Consider the following 23,282-nt stretch of genomic DNA (forward strand, 5'->3'; position numbering starts at 1 on the left):
AACCAGAGATATTTTAAAATTTTCTCATGTCGGTATCGGTTCAGCCTTCTTATCTGACATTCCTCAGAAAAAATCTAGATACTCTCCTTCCTCCAACAGTTGCTTTACCACAGAAACCCAGGTCCCTCTGGAGAAGAATTGAAGAATGTTTACCATATGTTCCTGTGGTGGCATTGCAGAGTCCTCCCTCAAGGGACCGGGTCTCCCTTCAGTCATGGGCCAGTGCTCTGTGGATCCATAAAGCCGATCTGGAGATTAGGTGAGGGACCTAGTCTTTCCACTGTGACAGCTGACATCATGCTCTCACCAGCTAGCAAGTTTTTGTGGTTGTTACAGAGGTTGAGCACTATCCTGGTCACTGTGCATCTCCTTCACCTGTCTGGTAATGGTAGGCTCTGTTAGCAAGAACGGCAGGATCTCTCTGGGTCACGGTATCCTGAGTGTCACTCTCGTATTGCTGTCCGACCCAGTAATTATGTCATTCTTGCCTATGATGGTTAATTACTGCTTCCTTGCCTCCGACACTCTGAAATTCCATCCACATTGTGCTCATTCGGAGCACAACTTAGCGGCAGCATCATCTGTCACCATCTTTGATGGACTGAGGTCAGCCACTCTAAGTATGTCAGAAATGCCTCTGCTCTCTCACTGGCTTGTTCCCTGTTACCTTCATGAAAGGAGAGTTTCCTGGATTTTGCCTGAGAACAGTCAGGTGGAACATTCCTAGGTCTTCCATTGTAAATCCATCTAGCATTTCCACCTCTCTGAGCCTTTGGACCCCTTCTTCAACACTGTGCTGCAGACGTTCTGGAATCCCCACCTCATTAACTGCAGGCCATCATGATGACCGAGCTTCAGAGTGGCAGCCCAGCAGACTGAGAGGACTGGTGTCTTGCTAGAACGTTGAATCATGTGAGTGCCCCTGTCAGCAAATGGTACCCTCTCCTGACATATTCTGCCCTCCTCCCCCTATTTCCCTGGTTCTTACCGGAAAACATTCACCAGCTTCTGCAGCTGTTCAGTTGTCAGTTATCTCCTCCTGGAATAGGGACTGTACCTACTGCTCGGGCTGTGCTGGAGGGGCCAGGCTGACAGCAGTGAGGGACCATGGGTCTGGAGGCGTTGGGCAGTAGGAAGCATATCTTGAGGGGAATAAAATTATCTTCAGGACAGGTTGTTGCGCAGTCTTCAGGCAAAGGGAAGCTCTTCTCCTCTGATGAGACAGATGAGAATTCTGCTTCTGCTGGCCTGGAGGATTCAGGGGAGCTGGGAAGGTGTTTTCAGTACTCTGCCATCCTCAGCCTGCTGTCTCAATCCCAGGTCTCAGGGCACAGCTCCTTCCCTGTCAGGGACCAACTGTGATACGTGAGACCTGTCAAGGTCGCACACCCGATGTCCTTTGCAGTTATTTTACTCTTACTGCTCTACTGTCTTGTTAGGGGCGGGGAGATGGGGCAGTTCCAGTTTCAAGAATATGGCTTTTGCCCATCAGATTCTGTACCTGGTTTTCAGCACAGAAAGCCTTGGAGCACCAAGGAGATAGGAATTCCTGTAAATTCTGCTAAGGAAGCCGTCTGGGTTTCACACTGTGTCTTAAGCTGGGAGTTGGCTACTCTGAGATTATAATTTTCTTTTTGCAAAGCTTCCAGTGCTATTGACAGAAGCTTGCCTGTTCCTCAGTGCATACAATTATCATCACCCCAAAACCTCAAGCATACAGTTACCATGTAGCCCAATCCTTCACTTTCTACCTTTATCACTTGCTAATTGACTACCAGCGAGACTGTTAGTAATTGTGGTGAAACTGCGTGCTGAAAGTTTTCACTCCCTACTCACCAGTAGCAGTGAGAATTGTGTTGTCATCACACTGGTGAGCGATGCCGTCTTGACAGTCTGCCTTCAAGAGCCACACCCGTGTTGATTGCCGTAGCCTGGGTTCCACAGGAATCAGGGCCTTAGGCAAAACTTACTGCTACTTTTTGAAGGAGTGCAACCCCAGCGAAACAAGAATGAGGAGAAACAAGAGTGAGGCAGAGAAGGAGGGAGAGCTAACGCAAAAGTGCATAACTTAGCTGAGTGCCATGTGGTATCAAACACCAAGAGATTGCTTGATCCCTCAGGACCATCTTTAAGAGGTCAAGTGAGCTACATCTCAAGACACTTTATACAGAGGATGAGAGAGGAGTGAATTTACCCACCAGCCCTTATCTCCCCACAGGCGAACTGCCCATCTCCTAACAATAAGTAGCCTGCCCTTAGGAGTTTGCATGTGCATGGTCGCCAGGGGGAGTCATGGCACCTGCTGCCCCACAGTCCGAACGGATGTCCGGGGAGGGGGGCCGGGGAGAGCACACGGTGCAGGTCTGAGGTGAGAAACTGCTGGAATGTCCTCATGTAGGGTCGGATGAGCCCACACCTTGACATAGCGGGTCAAGGACACGTGGCTGAGGATTCCAGAGACAGGGTAAGATTAGGAGGATCTGAGGTGACCCTTAAAAGGTGATGTACCACTTAAAGAACCAAAAGACATTTCCCAGTCTCCTTTTCAGGGCATTGTGAGTGGGTGGTGTGTGTATCCATCATGCTTGACAGAGGCAGAGCCAGCCGAACGACATCAGGGATGCCAGCGGTAGATGGCAGGTAGTCACTTGCTCTTTACTGAAATAGGAGATCTGGGCTGGCAAAGGACAAGGGAAGGTGAATACAAGCAGCAGAATTCTGCCAAAGGCAGTGTGAGCACCCTTCCTACACCTTTCCACTCTGACTCTGCAAAACACTTTCCTGACCATGGTGTTGCTGAGAAATACGCTGTTTTTAAGAGAATGCATTCAACTGAATGGACAAGCTGCTAAATGCTACTGTGAAGGTGCTGCATGGTTTGTTCAGTTTGACCCCCGAACGGAAATGTCTACTAGAGGTCCTTTCGGCACAACTACAGGTTTAGGCCTTCTAGTCTTTCCCAAAAAGGTATTTGGCCCTGACAGTCACTGGTCCATAGAAAAGCCATGTGGACCAAATAAGAACATTTCAGATTATCATGAGACACAACCAGACTTTTGTTGGAAGCCAAATGTATGCACAGAGTATTGCAGAGGACTTTCGCAGGAATACTGCCACGACCAGCACAGTCATGTTTGGACTTTCATGTGCTGCTGTCCTTATTTCATTTATATTTCAGTGACTCCTGGGACATAATCTTCTTTCAGCTACACAGTATTTCTTCTTGATGGCTCCTCTGCTTCTCTTTTATGTCTGCAGCTCTTGAATTCATCTGGCTTTTACTCGTGAGATAAGCCTCAATTTCTGTATTCATCTTCCTTTTGTAACCTATGCCAGACTCGTAGTTCTTTCACAGGATTCTGCTGCTGGGCCCGTACACGTCCAGATCTGCGTCGCCAGGGATGCACTGTTTCAAAGATATTTCTGGATCCTCTGGCATCAGAGCTGCTCTTTTCCAGACAGAATTACCAAGTCCAACAGACATCAGCATCACCATCCCCTGGCCTAGTTCTAGACAGTCTGGGCTAAAGCAGTTTAGTTCAGTATCCACAGACTTAGGATTCCCCTGAATTAGGCAAAACTATTCAGAATTACAATCATATCACATAAACAAGCGGATTCTTATTTTATTAACTGTTTTCTTTTTAGTTAAAACACTTACGGTTTTAGGTTATGAAAAAGGATGAAAATGACTTAAGTAAAAGAATTTCTTGACTAATGTATCTGAAAAGCCCAAGAGTCAGTTCAGCTTCTCAGGCACAAATGGATTCCAGGGCACAGACACTCATTGGGTCCAGGTCTCTCTATCCCTCAGCTCAGCTCTTTCCTGGATAGGGCTCATGGCAGCAATGTTTCTAGCAAATCCAGGCTTACAGACTCTTCTCCTTTGCAACAACAGTTTGAACAAAAGTCTTAGACTTGACTCTCTTTCAGTCAGATGCTTAACCCTGGGTCCATCACCAAGGCCAGGGAGGTAAGAGGCTCTGACTGTCTGTGAATGAGCCACATGTGAGACTATATTGCTAAGGGCAGAATCAGGACCACCCAAACCACAGGAGCTGAGAGTGGGGAAGAGATGCCTCTCAGAAGAAAATCTGGTGCCATTACCAAAAGGAGAGCAATTGTTTGCTGGGTAGAATGAATAAAGGGTGTCCACCATAGTTGTCTTGACTAATCTACTCTGTCTTTTGATACATCTCCATTGGTCCAATTCTTATGCAGGCCAGTAATGTCGAGGTTTATACTGGTGCACCTAGGGACACCCCATGGATTCCTTTACAGAATCACAGACTTTCCCTTTCTTCTTACAAAAGAGGCACAGTCTGAAGCTTGGTTTCTTTTAAGTCCTGTGCACCCATTTCCCTTTCTCCTTTGTACTAAGAAAAAAAAAATTCCTATTTTTACAAATACAAAAAGTATATAAATATAGCACATGTAAAATATAAGCCACGTTACTTTGCTGGGGTTTAAGCCAGCAAAACCAGAAACATAATGAGCTAAGCATCTGATACCACTTTACTCAGTGGTGTGTCTGCATGCTGCTGATGCAGCAAACTGTCGGAAACAGCCCAGCCTCAAGTTCTGCTGTACGAAAGGGATGTGTGAGAAAGGAAATAAAGATGCAGTTTGTTCCTAGACAGGCATCCTTCTCCTACCAGGCACTCGCCTCGCAGGGGGCCATTTCAACTACCCGTCTTATGCTGCATCCTCAGCCCCGTGTGTGGCTTACGTGACATTCTTAGATCCTAGTCCTTAGGGTGGTATGTGCCTCTCCTCAGGTTGGCATACCCTGGTTGTTCATTCTGGTGGAGCGTATTACATTCAGGTACCCAAAAGCTGCTTAATTGTTGAACAGCAGAATAGGGTTTTCTCTTCTCCCTTACTTTTCTTTCTTTTTTGGTCGTTTTAAAGGAATGAAGTTTTCACGGGGATGAGTGAATTTTTTGTTGTTGGAATAGAATGAATAAGCAAAGGTTTTTATGAAAGTCAAATATCTGAGTGAGGCTGTGTTAGCATGTGTTCACATTAGCAAGACACAGGAGTGCTCGTGTTACAGAAACTCCCCCATCTGCTGAATCTGAAAGACCAGTGCTAAATTCTGCAAGAGACCCAGGGCTGTACCACCACCCTTCTGAGACACATCCAGGACCCTGGTGTGGGGAGGAGATGTGTAAAGGAGGAGGAAGGACAAAAGACCAAGGTGAGGTAGAGGAGAAACAACAGGAACAAAAGAGACTGGAGAGGGAAGATTCTCCTGGTTGCTTCTCCAAGCTCTGCTCCGCGTGGAAGTCGTGGAGAGGCTGATGTGATGGTAAAAGTCTGGCTTGGTTCTCTGCACTCTGCAGAGAGTGTTTAGGTGTAACTAATGGAAGATTGTTTCCCTTCTGGACTATACTGGCTGGACTTTTCAGACATAGCGTGTATTATGGGGGAGGGGGAGAACACTTAAAATTTGAAGTCAGGAGGTAAAAACCACATGTAGACTCTGCCTTATGTGCTCATAAAAGGGCCATAAGCTAACTTGGAAAATAAAACCCACATATGATGAAAACAATGGAAATTATCCCCGGCTTCCAAGTCAACAGATTCGTTTCCTGATCCATCCCCCGACAATGTATCTTAGGAGACCCAGAGAGATGCCAGCTCCCATCTGCTTTAATTATTTTATGATGCATTTCAGAAGGAGATTTGAGATTTCTAAGAATTGGAAATATGGTCCAGCCAGAAAGTTTTTAAAAGCCAGGCAGTGGGCTCTTTGCCCACAGCTCTCCGTCTGCCCCAGGAATGGTGCCCATTTGTACCACACTGATCGTGGCTGCTGGGTTTTAATTGGCACTGAACACACAAAGCAAATGGCACAGCCTGGGCCCCTCTCAGAGCTGAGGTTGTATTCAGAGAGTAGAGAGCCGCTCCCAGCCTCAGCCACTGGCAGGTGCAGGACTGTCTTTGCCCTTGGGCTTTCTCTTTTACCTGCTTGGCCAGGATTTCTGAACAGCTATCTTAGTATTCAGCCCCCGGTGAACATTAGAATCACCTGTTGAGCTTTGGCAACACACACTAGTGCTAAACTCCCAGATCAAACAAATCACAACTGGGGGATACAGTCCAGGCATCAGCACTTTTTAAAAGCTTCCCAGGGGATTCTCAAGGACAGACAAGGTTGAATCCTTCTGGACTTTCAGGGCAATTCTCTGTGTGTCTCTGTCTGACCCTCCCCGCCTCTCCCCTTCACTCTCTCTATCCGTTCACTGCTCCTTCTCTCTTTGCTCCCATCCCTCCAGTAAATACTTTTGTGACTATGACTTATTTCCCCAAGAACACTTCCACTATCTAAATACAGAAAAGATTGTTTAAACTTACAGGGTTCTGTTTACAAGCATTTTCTAGGATTACAGGAGCCTTGTTTTCGGTATGTGTATTTATAAAGTGGTATACTGCAGTTTGGCTTTACCTGTGGGCAGCCTGACTCTGGCCCTTGGTGGAAGGAGACGATTAGGAAACAAGTGATGAAGGCAAAGAAACTTGGGCAAATGATTTTCCATTTCTCCATTGTCCTTGTTGGCACTGGCGCCCACACATAGGGCCATTTAGGACACCAAGTTCTCCATTCATTCTTTAAATATAGAGATAGATACATAGATACATATGTACGTATATATATGTATATGCATACATACATAGGTATTTTTAGTACTAACAATATTCAGTGTCCCCCTTGCTAAGTGCTAAATATACACTGTTAGAAAAGAATAATTCTTGCTCTTAAGTAGGTAAACATTGAATATTTAATTGTAATTCCAGGTTTTACATTTTCAGATGGATATATTTGAGCTCAGACATACAGATTGAGTAGGAATGAACAGGGCGAAGGAGGGAAAGCAGCATCCTAGGTCAGAGGAGACGTAAGCACAGTCTCAGAGGTGAGAAGTGGCACATGCCCTTCAGGGTTTGTAAGAGGCTCGTGGGGGCTTGTGTTTTGCCTGCAGGTTGAGGACTGCCTGTTGACTTAATGATATTGGGCCTTCCTGCCTCCCTGCCTCCTGTGAAGCCATCTGAGACATTGCCTCCTGATTCAGAGCCTTATCTTGGCTGAAAATCTAACTGCACCCCACATGTTTTGCGTTTATTCTGTGTTGTTTTTTCCTCTCTCTGTCTTCCCTGCAGGTTGGCAGATGTGGGGTTGGGGGAGGAGAGAAACTGGTGAATGGAATTCCCATCTGATTCACCGGCTATACAATACATGCACACACACCCTTAGTACGGAAACCTCTTTTCAGTCTCAGGATAAAGGCCTTCAATCTCTAGTGATAAGGTCCCCAAGCCTTTCTGCAGTTGGGCCTGGGAATTTGCATTTTTAAAAGCTCTCCAAGTAATCCCTTGGTGCAGTCATATTAGGAACCCCTCCCCTGGTCCCCAGTGCTGATCTGGGTAGATGAAGTTCAGAGAGTAATCGTCAACATATTTATATACTAGTAGCAAAATGCCAAGCACTGCTTACCGTGTTTTACTTGTACTAACACATTTAACCCTTACTATGACTCTACAAAGTAAGCTTATAATTACTCATTTTAAAGATAAGGAAACTGAGGCACAGAGGTCAGGTGACTTGCCTAAGGCACACAGCCAGTCAGTGGCAGAGTCTGAATGAAGCCACTCTTAATCCACACCGTAAATCTCCTCCCTCAGTAGCCAGGGCCATTAACCAAGCTGGCAGGGAGAACCTGCTGTGCTCCAGGTACCAACCAGCCCTGGGCTGGTCAGCACTGCACATACGGCTCACTGAGAAGAGGGAGGATTTGCCCATTTCTGTGGTCCAGGTGTCACTGACCGCAGAATTGGGAAGAAACACCCACAGTGGACTATGATGAGTTGATTCTGGTCCACCACCTGCCCCAGCCCCACTCACCTGTGACTCTACCTGGTGTTGGACAGCAAATGCCATCAGGCTGCAGGCCAGTGGCTATGGAGGAACAGAAAAGGGAAACCTATTTCCTGAAACAATGAGAGTGTTGAGGGGCGTTGGATATCTAAAATTGTGCTCTGGGTTGAGATAATGAGAAGGCCAAGGAATTGTATTTTAGGACATGGAAAGCGTGTCTTAGAGCAGGCAGCCACCTTGTGTCATGAGGTCAACGGTAGGGGCTCAAAGGCCTCCCTGCCCCCAAATACCCTTGTCAGTCTTCTTGCCACAGGAAATTTCCTCTATCTCAGCCTCCTCCTCCTCCCTTGTCTCCCCACCTCAGTTCAAGTGCAGATTCTCTAGAGAGTGTTTCCTAGTCTGTCACTCCCTTTCGACCCCTTTCCCATCACACATTCTCACACTGGCTCGAGGGCTAACTTAGAGGACCCGAGAGGCAGCCTTGCAGTACATCACAGCTTTGTGTCTGGGGACGCAGGACAAGATGCATGGTGATTTTCTGTGCTACCTATTTTAGGTACCAGCAGTGCTTCTACGGGGTCAACCTGTCCAGTCTCCGGGGCGCTGCCGTGGATGAATACTTCAGACAGCCAATAGTAGTAAGAGTGTTCTTTCTTCCCACAGATATATCTGTTGATTCATTCACTTACTCATGCATGCTCCTGGGATGTACTGTGCTGGCAGTTTCTGCTAAACCTGTCACAGAAGCAGAGAAGGAGTTCCTTGGAGCAGTATGTTTTCAAGTTTTCCAGCTCTGATCTCCCAGTCAATTAGGAAAATTCTCAGAGAATGATACTGTTCAAAACAAGATTTTCTGACTGCCTTTCAATAAATAACTTCTAATTCTCCAACTGCCCTTACTTGCCCCGTGCACACGCTCACAGCCTTCATACCTGTTCAAAAATTCACATCCTCCCCTTGATTCTAGTGGCCCAAGGCATAATAAAAGCAGAAGCTTTGGATAATAAATAGCTTAGAACAGGAGTGTTGCTGTCAAACAGATTTGGGTTTCAGTTGTGGTCCCATCGAGCTGTGTAACCTTGGACAACGTTTTGTTTGCATCATCTGAAGCTCTAGTTTTAAGTGGAAGGAAACCCAACTCAAACTGGCTTAAACTAAGATTAAATTACTGTCCCTCAAATATTTCAAAGTTTGGAGGTACAGCTTGCTTCAGGGACCTGTTGCAGGAGTTCGAACAATGTCACAAGGACTTGGTTTTTCTGTTCTCGTTACTTGTCTCCATTTCCTTTGCTTTTACTGTGTTCCTAGGCAGGATCTCGCCATATGGTAGCAAGATGGCAGCAGAAACCCCAGCTTCAGATTTGTACAACTCACTAAGTGCCACAGGACAGCCTGCCTTTTCCTGATAACTTGGGCAAAAGCCCCAGAATTAGCTTAGATGGAGCCTCATTGTCCTACCTTCGGTCACGCATCCGTCCATGAACCAGTTACTGTCTTCAGGGGAAAAGTAATGCTCTGGCCCATCGAGGTCGTATGCCACACCTGGGGCTGAGGGTAGACTGAATTCCTATGGAACTAACTGGAGTGTTGAGAAGAGGTCATTTGGGGATAGTCACAAAAACAGCACAGGCACGCTCCAGAGCTGTTGGTGAGGATTTAATGATACAACCTAGTAAAGCACAAAGCACTTAGTGCTTGGCATGTAGTAAGCGCTAAATAAATCTTAGCTTCTGTTATTAATGTTATTCTCATGAAGCTCATGCCCTCTACCTCCTAATACCTCTTGTTGACTTAAAATTTCAGGAGGAAAGCTAGGCTGCGATCTTGCTTGAGTTCAGTTTATCCTGATGAAAGATAACATCTTTGTTTATCCCCCGCCCAGGACACATTTGACAGTAGGATTTTAATGGCTCGGACAGTCAAGTACACAGTAAACTTTATGGATGCAGAAGAGGCAGATCTCCACAGGTTTGTACAAATCAACATTGCTCTTGATTTTTAAAATCTGCTCTACCTCTCCCAACGCCAGCACTTCATGGCGGAGTCTCACAGTTTCTCCCTGCTCACACCGGGGAGCGGTTTCAGGTGTGAGTCACACACAGCAACGGTCCATCCATTACTAGTTTCATTTATTGCTAAATGAGGATAATGATGCCTCCTCCTCAGGACTGCTTTAGGAATTGAGAAAACTAGATAGTAGTAGGTTATACTCATGTAGCCAGACACTGTTCTGAGCCCTTGACATCTAACGACCCATTTAATCCTCACAGCACCCCGGTGCATATGGTGCCATTTTTATCCTCCCTTGACCAGTGACAAATACGAGGCAGAGTGAAATAGCAAGTTATATACACAGAATTATGTAAAATGCACAGAACTGCTAAGTGTTCGCTAGGACTGAACCTTCCAGGAAGCTCCAAACTCCAGGCTTTCTAACCCCCGACCCAGGCCGGGACCCGTAATAACAGGGGGAGAGGAGCTGCAACTTGTTGTGCTTGTTGTGTGCTAGGTGCTGTGCCAGGGATTTTCCAGGCTCTGGCTCGTTTTTGAAGAGGACCCTCTTTAAATGTTAGTTTTTGCCGTCTTTTCTTCACTTGAAGAGACTCTGAAATGAAGACTCATTTCTCAGATAATGATACAAATACCCTTTGGATGACCTTTCATTAGTATTTTGCCCTTTTCTCCTTGAGAAGGTCAATATTCATATTTTTTCTGGGTAAGAAATTTAAGACCCAGCCAGGTTATAATTTGCCTGGACTACTGAGGAAGCAGGGGTCAGACTTTAGAAGGCGGTACAGCTGGCTAACTCAAACTACCATCTGTCTTGAGATCATGATGGACAGAGGATGCTGTATCAGTCAGGACAGGTTAGAGCATGCTGCAGTAACGAGGCCAAACTTCAGGGGCTTATGATAACGCAGGCGCCTTTCTCCCCTACACTGTTTTTCCCTTGTGCACCAGCTCCATGCGGCATCACCCACCCCACCACTCAGGCTGGTGCTGCAGCCTCTATCTGGAACAGTGCTGTTTACTGAGGAAAAGAAGGAGTGTGGCATAGCATGTACTGGAATAAAAGCTTCTACCCAGAAATGACACAGCTCACATCTGTTCATGTTTAGTTGTTCAAAGCAAATCACGTGGCAGTACTTAAGCTCCAGTGGGTGGATGAGTGCAGTCTTCCTGTATGCTCAGAGCAAGAGAACTGGCATTTGGAAACAACTGTGATGTCCAGATCTGGACAAAATTAACTTCCATTGACTTTATTTGCTACTCTGGGATACCTCTTGAGTCCCAAAGAATTTTTTGAAAATCATCTCTGTGTTGGCTTTTCAGAGATGCCATCTGTTCACTGGTGCCTTGATTCAGCCCATGTTTATTGAGATTCAGCTTTGTGCCAGGTACTGTGCTGATGCTTGTACAGATACAAAAAGGAATTTTTTAAGTCTGTCCTTGAGGAGCTCATGGTTTATTTAGAGGAATTCAGAAAGTGGGAAGAAGTAATTAGAATGCAACACCAACAAAGTCAATGTGGCGGGTACAGTGGAAAACTCTAAAAATGTTCTGACTGCTGCAGGGTGGAAGAAGTTAGGCCTTTGGAGGCACCATAAATGCAAATAATACACAACCTCCTTTGAAAATCTCTAGAGCATTCACTAAAGTGTGTCTCCTTGGAGTGATACAGCGTCCGCAATGGACTGGTCGTACCACCTTTTAATTGGGAAATACTTCAAAGTTTACAAAGCACTCTCACGTACATTTTTTTTCCCATTTGACACACACAAGAACCGTGAGAGGGAAGTGGGAGAGAGGTTTTGCTGCTCTTCAACAAAAGAGAAAACTGAGATTCAGAGAATTTGAGTGACTTTTCAAAGTTCCCCAGCTAAAAAACAGGTCCAGCTTCTAGATTTTGTTCTATCTTTTCCCGTATTCTTTCTGTTCCCACTTAACTCTGCATTTGGCATCAGCCGTGGTCACTTCGGCCTGACTCTTACTGTAGCCTGGTGGGAAGTTAAATTGCCTCCCAGAAAATTAAATGAACCGTGACAGTGACCTTCTGAGTTTGATGTTCCACCTTGCGGTCCACTTCATTTGTCAGGGGCCTGAAATAGCCTTTGCCTTCTGAACAGCTGCATAGGGGAGCTGCCCCAGCCCGTGTTTTGGCTTCTGGAGGGATGTTTGTCACCTGTGTCCCGAGTCATCCTGCCCAGCAGTAGTCGACCCCAGCTCCGGAGGCTGCACTCGCCCTCTGGGGTTCTGGGTCATGCCGCACAGTGGGGTGGTCCTTGCAGAGTTTCATCAAGAAGCAGCATTCTCAAATGTGCAGCATCACCCAAGCATTAATCCTCACTGAGAGAATCTCGCTGCCAAAGTGAGAGTGCTTAAGGGAAAAAGAAAATGTTCTGTGAATGTTCCCATTGATCTCACAAATATATCCAGTATGTCTATCAACAAAAAAATAATTCCAAGTGTTTCTCCTTTCTCTCTTTTTATTTCTTGCAGAGTAGAAATTCCCTTTGTGTTTCATATGGCGCAGTCTGGCCTCATCCATGGCCTGGCGTTTTGGTTTGACGTGGCCTTTGTTGGATCTCTGTAGGTATCAAACCCTTTCTTCGCTTGCTCTGTCCCACGCCATCCTCTACTCTTTGTCGTCGTAGCTTTAAAGTTTTAAAAAACCAAGTTCAACAATAGTAATAGTTGTTTTTCCAGGTTTCCCAAAAATAAACACTGATTTTAATTTACTTCTAGATTTTAGAGTAAAATGAAAATGTGGCAGTTTTCCATAGTTGTCCTATCAGCTCTGGCTAAAATATTGTAAAACCTCTCAAGCCAATTGGATTGGGATTTGGAGGAGTGAGAGAGCGTCTGTGCTTCATCAGTCAGCTTGTTCTTCCCCAGACTAGACTGGGGGAGGCAAGTCCCTGGCTTTGCTTCCCTCGCCCCTGGTTATAGAACCCCTTGTGTCTGAGTAATACCCCACATCACGCTTTCCCTGTATTGGTTCACAGCCTTCAGCTTCACCATCTAGAACCCTTTTTGAATTACCGGGCGGGTGGGTGCTAACAATGCTAACTGCAGCATTCGGCAACCTCCCAGTCCACGTACCCCTTCCTCCCCCACTGGACAGGCTTGCGAGTCGCAGAGAAGAGGAGGAGACAGACCGCCTGCAAGGTGGCTGTCCGTGGTTGGCGCTCCTTGTCAGGGCCGCGCCACTCCCGTGGCCCCCAGATCCCCACTCTTCTCCTGACACCCCTCTCTCTTCCAAGCTTCTCCACTCATCCCAGCTAGCAGTGAGGGCCTCTCTGGGTCACATGATCAGGCGGAAGGCAAACCATGACAGTACACTCTCCTCCACTTCGTATAAAACACCCAGACACTTCATGGCACCCACTGAGACAGAAGTGCCCATGGGTCTGAGATAAAGCTCGGGGGTTTGAGGGCTCAGAGGAGGAAGGGATCCCTGGAAGCCTTGTCTGGGCTGATAATCAAAGAGAAAAAATGATGTGTAAGTTATTCCTGTTCCACAACATGTTTGTCAGAGGAATCCATGCTGCTATTTCTCAGACTTTCCCCCAGGAACATCCCAAGTAAATGAATTTGTTCCTGCAAGGGTAAGGGAGATAAGCTTGAAGTGGCCTGCTTCAAGGGGGAAGTTTCTTTGAAGTGAAATGCTTTATCTGAAAAAGCTGGAGAATATTTGCATTCTACTCCAGAATATAGCTAAGTATATATTTTGATATAAAGGTGGTTTATATTACTTAGCAGTTAAAGTATGTAAAATTTTCCCCCCAAATCTTCAAGTTAAAATGTACCCTCTAGGAATTTACGCCACAATACTCTGTAAAAATCAGTGACCACTATCTAACCCCAGGACAGGTCACCTCAGTGTCTGAAGCACAGCAGGATGTCTTCACTTCTTCATGTGAAATGATGAACCTTAATTTACACACACACACTCATGTGAAATGATGAACCTTAAACACACACCCCCCCCCACACCCTATACCACACACACACACACACACACATACACACGCACCACACACACACACACATATGCATGCGCACGCGCGCGCGCTGGAAGGACAGTAGCAGCCATCTGCCCCAGTAGTTTTTCTTCCAGAAGCTCATCAGGACCCAACAGGTTGGCATGAGACAGTAAGAAGCCTCACTCCAGACTTCTCACCCTGCCAGACTTTCCCAACAAATCAGTTCTCAATTAAACTCTGTTGTTCCTGGGCTTCTAATGAACTTTGATATAGAAATACAGATAGATGGAGTGACCAAATCCCAGGGTTTGAAGCCTTGCCTTAGGGTTGTTCTGTAGATTTAATGCACTAATACACATACTGCTTTGGGGACGGTACCCAGCACATAGTAACTGCTTAATAAATTGAGCTGTTCCTGTCTTAAAAGTATTCCGTGAGTCAGTGACAGTGAGAACCACTTATCAGCCTAGTCCCTGGTTCAGTTCATTAATATGGGGCTGGAGCCTAATTGGCTTCTAACTCTCTCCCTGCCCCACAGGGTAACGGTTTGGCTGTCGACAGCTCCCACTGAGCCTCTGACTCACTGGTATCAGGTGCGGTGCCTTCTTCAGACTCCTCTCTTTGCCAAGGAAGGAGAGACCCTCTCAGGGAGAGTGCTGTTTGTCGCTAATAAACGGTAAGCGGGCGAGCGCAGCTGCCACCCTGCCTGTGCTTACTGGGCCCTGCTGCTGGGGTGCGGGGGGCAGGGCCCCTGAGGCTCCAGCACCTGAAGGTGGGCGGCAGCCTCTCCAAAGGCCTGGCTGGGCTTGCACAGGCGCCCCCGGCTTCAGAGCCTGCAGGACACATGTCACCTTGCACTGAGGTAACTCAAGGACAGCAGTCCCCCCCTTACCATGGCAAAGGGGAGGAAATCCATCAGCTCATGGGGGCGTTTGCCAAAGGCTTGAGTTATCAAGGGTTCTAAATCCCACGTCAGCTTCCTGGCCTTACTTAGATCTGTCTAACCACACACCCCCAAATTTAGTACCGGGAAGTTGATCTGCACTGCAGGGGGAAGAGCACCGGAGGGGCAGGGTGTGGTGTGTGAGGTAGGACTGCTTCCCTCTGGTAATGGACTTCATGAGGTCCCTGCAGTGATCACTGGGACTTACGTCATTTTTACAACCCTCTATTTTCTTTCATTTTGTTGGAGCTTCTCCTGGGTGAGTTAGAGGAGGAAGGAGTCACAGAGTGGATCAAGGACTCTCAGGATATTGGGGGTACTCAGAGGTCATGGCATTCACCTCTCTTCCCTCCTAGCCACCCCCTCCCTTCCTTGGGCCTGTGCTTAAACACGCCAGTGACAGAGAGCTCACCATCTCGCCAACCAACCCTTCCATTTTTAAAGTCTGTCTGTCTTTAACTACAAAACCTGACATGCTTGCGTGTAAGGTGAGAACTACAGAAGTGCCTAGGGTCCAGCCGCACTCCCACCCCTCCCCCATTCCCCAGGTGTGACCCCTTGTTCCTAACCCTTCCAAGTGACGCTCGGTGCATGTGCCAACAAGTAATGCTGTTGTGGGGTGGTTGTTTTACGAGAATGTTACATTTGCTGTCTACAACTTAAGTTTTCACTTAGTAGTAAGTGCTCAGTCTGCGTAGGTAGATCTGCTTTGTTCTTTTCATAGGTGCAGAACAGTCAAGGGCATGGATATACCATGCTGTCCTTTTAAAGTCCCCCGATTGACTGATGTTTAGGTTGCTTTCGATTTTCTTGTTTGCCATTGCAAAAAATTCTGCACTAACTTACCCTTGAACGTAGAGCTCGTGCACTGACATGAATATTTCCAGACGAAATACCTTAAGAATAGAAATGTGCCTGTCAGAGACTGATAGACCCTGCCTTTCTCCAGGGCTGCTCCAGCTTCCACTCACTCCAGCAATGACTCAGCAGGCCCATTTCTCCAGATCTTGCCTGAAACTGAATGTTACCAGTCTCTATGGTTTTTGCCAATCTAACAGACTCCAGAATAAGTGTTTGAAGTTGCTTCTGGTTGTTTTGGCTTATTTTTTTCATTACTGATAATGTTAAGTAACTTTTCATGTGGTCATTAGCTATGACGACTCTCTTCTACTTTAGACGTCCCTGATTATTCAAAACTTACTCTTGCTGTCGAGCCTATGTCTCACTTCCTGTAGAGTCTACTCACTGATCTTAGTGTTTCTGAATTCAAAACAAATAGGTCTGGTGAAGCCTCCAAACAGCAATTGTTTCAGTGTTAGGAGAGTCTGACCCAGTATCCTGCTGGTCTCCCTGTTCTCAGGCTGACATCCTCAATGCCTCCATCCCAGAAGAGTGATTTTGAAGTAGTTTAAAATTTAAGTCATCCCTCCTGGAAAAACCCAGGTTCTCAATGTTCCCTTTAAAATAGTTTTCCAAAACTACAGGACAGCATATGTGATTTGTTAAGTGCTGGGTACAAAGTGACAGTGACCACGGCTATTTTGAGTACATATTTATATTAAGGTGATCCAAGTTTAAGTTTGAGGGCCATTTTACTTGAGTGTTTAGGCAATTAAAACCAAAAAGTGTATTTTTACATGATCTGCTTTTACGTCATTTCTCCCTTCTCCTAGTACGCAGCTGGTTTCTGTCATCTTTGGTTCAAGTTTTTGTATTTATTCTACTCGTGCGTTCATCCTGCTGTCTTTAGATCCTTACTAGAGCTAATGGTTCATTTTATTTATTTTAAAAAATTATTTTGTGTAGCATATTAGTGATTCCTACCATTTTGTATCATTTGCAAATTTAATCAGCAAATTTTTACTTAAAAATTATTAAGCAGGAAGAGGCCCAGGGTGTAAATCTTCCTTCAAAATTTGCACAGCCTAGTCCACGCCCTTTGGATCTGGTCATAGAAGTAGCTCAAAACCCCTCCACCTACGCTCATGTCCAGCCCACACCCCTCAGTCCTGACCAGGAGGAAATATGAACCGACCTTTATCAAATGTGATTCCAGGTGAGTTTCATCTCCGGTTTCGCCCTCAGGGCTTAGTCCTCTAACCCTGCCAAAAAGGGAGATGAAGCTACTTGAACATTGCTATTATTATTCTTCAGTGAAGCTGTGCTCTATCTCTAGCTATCATAACTTTCTGTCTCCTTAAAGGGCTATTTAATTTTTAATAGACAGTGTAGTTACACTGTTCACAATGAAAATGTACTATAAGCCTTGCAATGAAGTCTCCCTCCCAGGGCCAGACTGCATTGGTCCCCCTGCCCTCTTGCATCACGGAGCCACTGCTAACCGTCCTTGCCTAGCCTCTGAGGCTCTCATGTTGGATATACACCTAGGGAACACTGTACTTGTACGGGTATTTTTTCCTCTGCTTTTATACCTAAATGGCAACAGTCTACACCTGTTTTCTGCATCGTAATGTTCTCACTTAATGATACATCTCTAATACATTTCCATATCAGTACACTGAGATTTTTCTCTTTCCCTCCCTCGAGTTACTATATTTCTGCATCATGATCTTCCTTCATAAAAATTATTGCTTCCTTCATAAAAGTAAGGGCTTCATTGCAGTTTTAAAATTTTGTAGCAAAATGTTTGCTCACATTTTCCAATTTATACCATCTTTTATCTAATGTGTTTTTCATCTGTTAGTAAATTTTGCTCCTTTTTTCCTACTTTTTTCTAATAACATCTTTATATTAGTGTTATGGTTGTTCATCATCCAATTAGTGGGACTTTTCTGGACAGAGATTTATAAGAAAGAAGTTCCTGTGGTGGGGAGAGATGCAGCAGTGTCCGTGCTAGCGTTTTTCTCAACTCACACCCCATCCTTCTGTGCTGCCCCAGAGTCATACTGCCCCCTGCACACAGGGCTGCTCTTGTGATTCTTTAGGTAGTGCTATATGTTCCGGTTCCAGGAGCCTCACTCACCCCAGTTCCCGCACGTCATGTTGTGCTTTTGCATTTCAGAAGGTGCTCCTCATCCTCAGGGAGGGTGTTTGTGTGAGCACATTCTGAGCTGTTCTGCCTCTCGGCTGCCTGACCCTCTCTGCACTCCTCCTGTACTTCATCCCATGCGGCTTACACCCAATCTCAAGTGCTTTTGCAGCCTTACACCTAAGTTGAAGATGGCACATTATATCTTCCTCCCAGTTTTACAGAAAATGAGGTCTGTGCTCTGCAGTATCTTTCTAGTCTCCGTGTTTGGCTTCTAGGAGGAAAAGTGGTAAATACTGACTTAAGCCATGTTCATCCTGGGAGTTGCCACTTTGTTCCTAAATCCTAATATAGCCTGTGTTTCCTGACTAGTTTTTTTTAAAAGTGCTGAGAAGCAGTAGCCAGCATCTGCCTGGAGTTTTGGACTTTGCCCTGTCTGCTTTGTGCAAACCAGGATAACATTCGCTTACTTTGAAATATTTATATATTACATCTTAGGGTGTAATTAGGTGAGTGAATTCAAATCATCTTATTCTTCCACTACTTTTGTCTAACATATCTTGGGTTTCATTCTTATCAGTCATATTTTTCTACCCTCCTCTCCTTCCTTCCCCTAGTAGGTGAGAAGGAAGCAAACCATTTTCTCACACCTGCCTCATGACCCCTAGGACTCCTACAGCTTTCCACACCTTTATTATGGCACCGTTGTTGTGTTGTTATTATTTGCCTACATGTGAGCTTCCCCAGAAGAGGGCCTGAGTCTCACTCTCTGGCGTCCGTCCTCACTGGTACATTTCAGAGACTGAGCAGTGACGTGGAATGACTACCTGAACGGAGGAGTCATATGTTGATGATCCCTCTCTTATTAAAAACTTGGTCTGGCCCAACCGAAAGAAGATGCTGAGATATCATGGGTGTGCAGTACTTTGCAGGAGGGAGACAAGGAGGAAGTTCTTCATCTTACTAGATCAGCAAGCACCCTTGTGCAGTGAAGAGACTAGCTTTGGGAGTTTGGATGTATCCCTGTTCTATCCAGTCTCTTCTACATACTGGTTGGTACTTCTGTGGCCTTGAGCACGTTAATGAATCTCTCTAGCACCCCAGTGTCTTCACCTCATCATCTATAAAGTAGAATTTATAACCATTGTCTCACTAGGCTTGTGCAGGTATTAAGGGAGATATAGTGATAAACACATAGTAGGTCCACAGTCAGTCTTAGTTACATTTCCTCTTCCCTTGTTCTCTTTCTTAGCACTCATTGTATCTCATCAGATTTTTTGTTTGTTTTCCTTTGTATTTTCTACAGACTTGAGCACTTCCTCAAATGTCAGGGTTTTCACAGTATTTTTTCAGTAAGGGGCTACTTCTTTGTTCCACGTTAGGTAGGATCTCCCCCTCCCTTATCGTCAAATATTCTTTTAAACTCTCACCTCCTGGGAGAACTCCCTGTGCAACCACACCAGTGTGACAATGCCTGCCCTTTTCTTCCCCACCAGGAACGTTTATGATTGTACTGTTAGCATTTTATTTCTGACAGTCTCCCATCATTCTTGAGCTGTCATTCATTTCATTGCTCTGGACAATAAAATAGAATTTCTCTTTTTTATGAACTTTATGAAATTTATATCCCTAAAGTTCACAGAAACGGTCTCCAAAGTTGTTTGATTTTGTGCACCTATGAGTAAAAACACTTTATGTATATGTCCCCCAAATAGAACAGTATTTATTTTTACTTATGTGAATTACTACAGTAATAAAAATAGAAAACACAAAACTAAGTGCTCTCAATAGATAGAGAGACAGACGTATGTGAATGTATATCTATATACCCTAGATATTCACACATGCAGAGACATGTCTGTGTGTATATATACATATACACATATAGAAATTCATGTAGTGTGCATTTTACAAGACACACAAAAATAGAACTAAAAAGAATTAATTGAAAAAATAAATATGCCTGATTTTGGGATCTAGCTCATCTTGTGCCAAAGTGTTTTTGAAACATAATTTAAAATTTCTGGATCCCAATGAAGGATCTGCTGTATCCAGATGTGCTGCCAGAGAACTTGATTTGCAGAGAATTTGATGAGCTTTGTTGTTTACAAAACTAGAGAAATGCTGACCGAAGAATTAAAGCTCTGGAAGCTTCAAGTGCTGCTCCTAATGGCCTTCACTCAGCTGCTCTACCGTGGACCTCACCTAAGATGAAACCTCTCACTAGCTGTGTATTTGGACAGCTGCATCAGAAGGGATTTTTAAGGGGAAACTGTCATGCACAATTAGGCGCAGGGAAGCAGTAGTGTGTGCCGCTGCAGCTCTAAGTCACGTTTCTTTGTTTTGTAGCGTTAGTCGGATTCTTCTAGCCTGACCTTTGTCGTTCTCACATGGTTGGTATTTACTCAGTAACGTGGTGCTGAATTATTTAAGATGAATCAGAGTCTTCCTGAGCCACCCGACCTTAGCAAACCTGAGGCACTTAGGTGAGCGTCACAGATACCTCAACTCTAAGCTACAGATGGCAAGTCCAGCATTTACCTAGTGAATTCACTAGTTTTCAGTGTATATTTGGTAAACTGTATGAGTCTCCTAGAGCTGCAGTAACAAATTGCCACAAATCCAGTGGCTTAAAACAACAAAAACTTATTCTCTAACAATTCTGAAGGCTAGCGACTAAAAACAAGTTGTCAGCAGGGCCACATCTCCTCTGAAGGCTCCAGGGAAGAACCCTCCTTGTGTTTTTCAGCTTCTGATGGTGCCTGGCAATCCCTAGTCTTTCCTGTAGCTGCCTCACTCCAGTCTCTGCCTCCGTCGTCACTTGGCCGTCTTCTCTGTGTGTCTCTCTCTGTGTCCTCTCTTCTTCTTATAAGGACACTGGGCATTGGATTTGGAGGACACCCTAATCCAGTATGACCTCATTTAAACTTCAGTACATGTGCAAAGACCCTTTATCCAAATAAGATCAGATGCACAGGTACTAGGGGTTAGGGCTGGAGCATACATTTTGGCAGGATGCAGTTCAAACCACTGTATAGCTGAAAAAATTAAAATAACAGCTCAATAACTTCTCCCACACCTGATGTAGCATCCTACCTCCTTTCTGGGGCACACTCAGACCCCTTTGCAGAACACTGGTCTAGAGTCCACAACTGCTGAGGTTTTCATTCCTTTCTTTAATCAGTAAATCTTCAGGGACGTGGGTCATTTTTCCCCAAGTTTCCTGTCACTTCTGTTTCTCCATCCTTTTCTCCCTCAATGGTCAGCCCTAGGCCTGTCCCACTGTTGCACCTTCAGTTTTCTCTAAGATGAAATTATCACGAATCACCACATTCTCCAGTAAGACACGTCCTACATATGTTGTTCCCAGGCTTCCAATAATCTTGAATATTGCAAAAGAAATGTTGGTACAAAGCAGTGGTTTTGTATTCAATTCTTGAACTAAGGTGTGTCCCCACTTACATCACTTGTGCTGGCACTTAAAGATTTAAAATGACAAAGTTTGACAAAGAACTAGGTTTAAAAAAAAACACATTGCCAAATAACTGGTTTGAAAGAATTAAGAGTTAATTAGGGTCCTGTAGACACAGTCTTTGAAGACTGTACATTATTAGTTGCTTTATAAACCTTGCACATTAATTATTGGATTTGGAGTTGGCCTTCTGGGCATCTGGGCACTAGCATGACACTGGTCCTGGGATCAAAGAGTTCACTTTCCTGAAATTTTAGGTTAGGACACATCTTCTCGTTTGGATGAATCTCTGTCAAATGAGTGAACGTCACCATCCCCCTCCCTCATCCCTAACCAGCACCCGACCCCCCCACCTCCCCTACCCCCCACCAACACACGGAAGGGCTCTGAGAACAAATCTGAGCTTTTCACGGACCAAACTGAGCCCTGACATGACACGTCTTGAAGCTCTATTTTTCTTGCCATTAGGAAAGATAGGACTTTGGTGACAGGTAAAGAAGAGGAGTGGGCTGTAAAAAGTGAGGATAAAGTGGCAATCTTATCAGACCTACTATCTGAAAAAGAGCCTCGCTGAAGACCCCACCGCAAGAGCGCACCAGTTGTTCCTCCCAGTCCCGACAGGAACCACTCAGTTCCTAGGTGTGACCAGCCTGACTCATACATGCATGTCCATAAACACACACATTTGAGCCTCCCTCGGAGTACTCAGTTTCTGCTTTAAGTTCCATGTGAATTACTTCAGTTATTGTTAAGAAGATGTCTTTCATTTGGCAACATATGTTAGTGTGTCCCTCCCTGACTTGTTTACTAGGCGATCTCTCAGCCTTTCTGTGAATGCAGCAAAGGCTGCCCTACTCCTCAGGAGTTCAGTGTCTCATTCTCCTCAAATCTGCCTTCAAGTATCACAAATGCAGTGAACTGCCAGGTGTGGGTATCATGGAAGAAACATTTTAGACAAACAAAAAAGTTCTGAGTCAGTGAGATGAGTTGAATGAAATAGAATCAAAGGATATAATTGATTTTTTTAATGGATGGCTAGTCTTCCTCTTATTTTGTCTCCAATAAAATGCAGACCTTGAGTTACTGGTTTTACAGAATCTGACACTATATTTAAACCTACCCAGGCCACTGTTGGTAATGATAGGGTGGGAGTGGGAGTGGAGGAATTTAGATCACAATTTAAAAAAATTCTGCAATTTAAAAAAAAAGTCTAGTTATCAAGGAAGTTCAAATTAAAATAATAATATTTTAATCCCAAACATTTAAATTTTAAGGGTTGGAAAAGGTGTGATGAAATTAGCACTTTTACACTTTGTATGTGACGAAGTAATTTGGTACACTTCCTGGAAGACATTGTAGCAGTAAATATTAGGGCCTTAAGTATGTCTTCAATGCTTTAGCCTGGTGAGTCTACCTCTAAGAATTTACTCCAAAAAAAAAAAAAAAAAGAAGAAGAAGACGATGACAAATCCTAGGCGGTGTATAACGATGTATTACCTGAATGTCTTTTGCAGCAGAATTTCTGTCATAAAACCAAGTGTTTGTTTATGTAAGTAACAATGTCACGATAAAAATATATTTAAGAATGGGGAATTGTTCAGTAGTTGTGCTGTACCCATATGACTGTTGAAAAACACATTGTCAACAATTATAGGATAAATGCTTGCTAATGTTAAATAAAATAGAGATATGGAAGAATATCTATAGAGAGAGAGAGAGAGATAGACATAGAAGGGAAATATTCTGCAGTGTTAGTTGAAAGAGTCTTTGTCTAGTGACACCGTGGATTATTTTGTTTTACTTCTATTTCTCCTTATTTCTCTGCAGTGAATGTGTCACACTTTTATAACCAAAAAAAAATACGTGTATTCTTGAGAATGACAGTAAAAATTCCGCCAACATGGCCGCTTCAGATTAGTCTTCAAGAATATGTCGTATTACTTGTCCTTATTAGCCAGTTCTTGGCACTATAAAAGCACGAGCCCTCACCTGGGGTCTCCTAAAATCATTCA

The 23,282-nt window shown here is 44.7% G+C and overlaps 1 protein-coding gene across 2 annotated transcripts in view; it reads left to right on the top strand.

Moving 5' to 3' along the window:
• The window catches only part of LOC105100277 (histone-arginine methyltransferase CARM1), a 242,656-nt gene that overhangs the window by 212,409 nt on the left and 6,965 nt on the right, over nt 1-23,282 (top strand). For both annotated transcript variants that reach the window (XM_031449785.2, XM_031449786.2), the window contains exons 8-11: nt 8,436-8,517; nt 9,762-9,847; nt 12,380-12,469; nt 14,405-14,542. In XM_031449785.2, coding sequence (XP_031305645.1) covers nt 8,436-8,517; nt 9,762-9,847; nt 12,380-12,469; nt 14,405-14,542 — 396 coding nt within the window. The remainder of the gene's footprint in view (nt 1-8,435; nt 8,518-9,761; nt 9,848-12,379; nt 12,470-14,404; nt 14,543-23,282) is intronic.

This window comes from Camelus dromedarius, chromosome 10, assembly GCF_036321535.1.
Source record: "Camelus dromedarius isolate mCamDro1 chromosome 10, mCamDro1.pat, whole genome shotgun sequence".
NCBI classification, from domain to species: Eukaryota; Metazoa; Chordata; class Mammalia; order Artiodactyla; family Camelidae; genus Camelus; species Camelus dromedarius.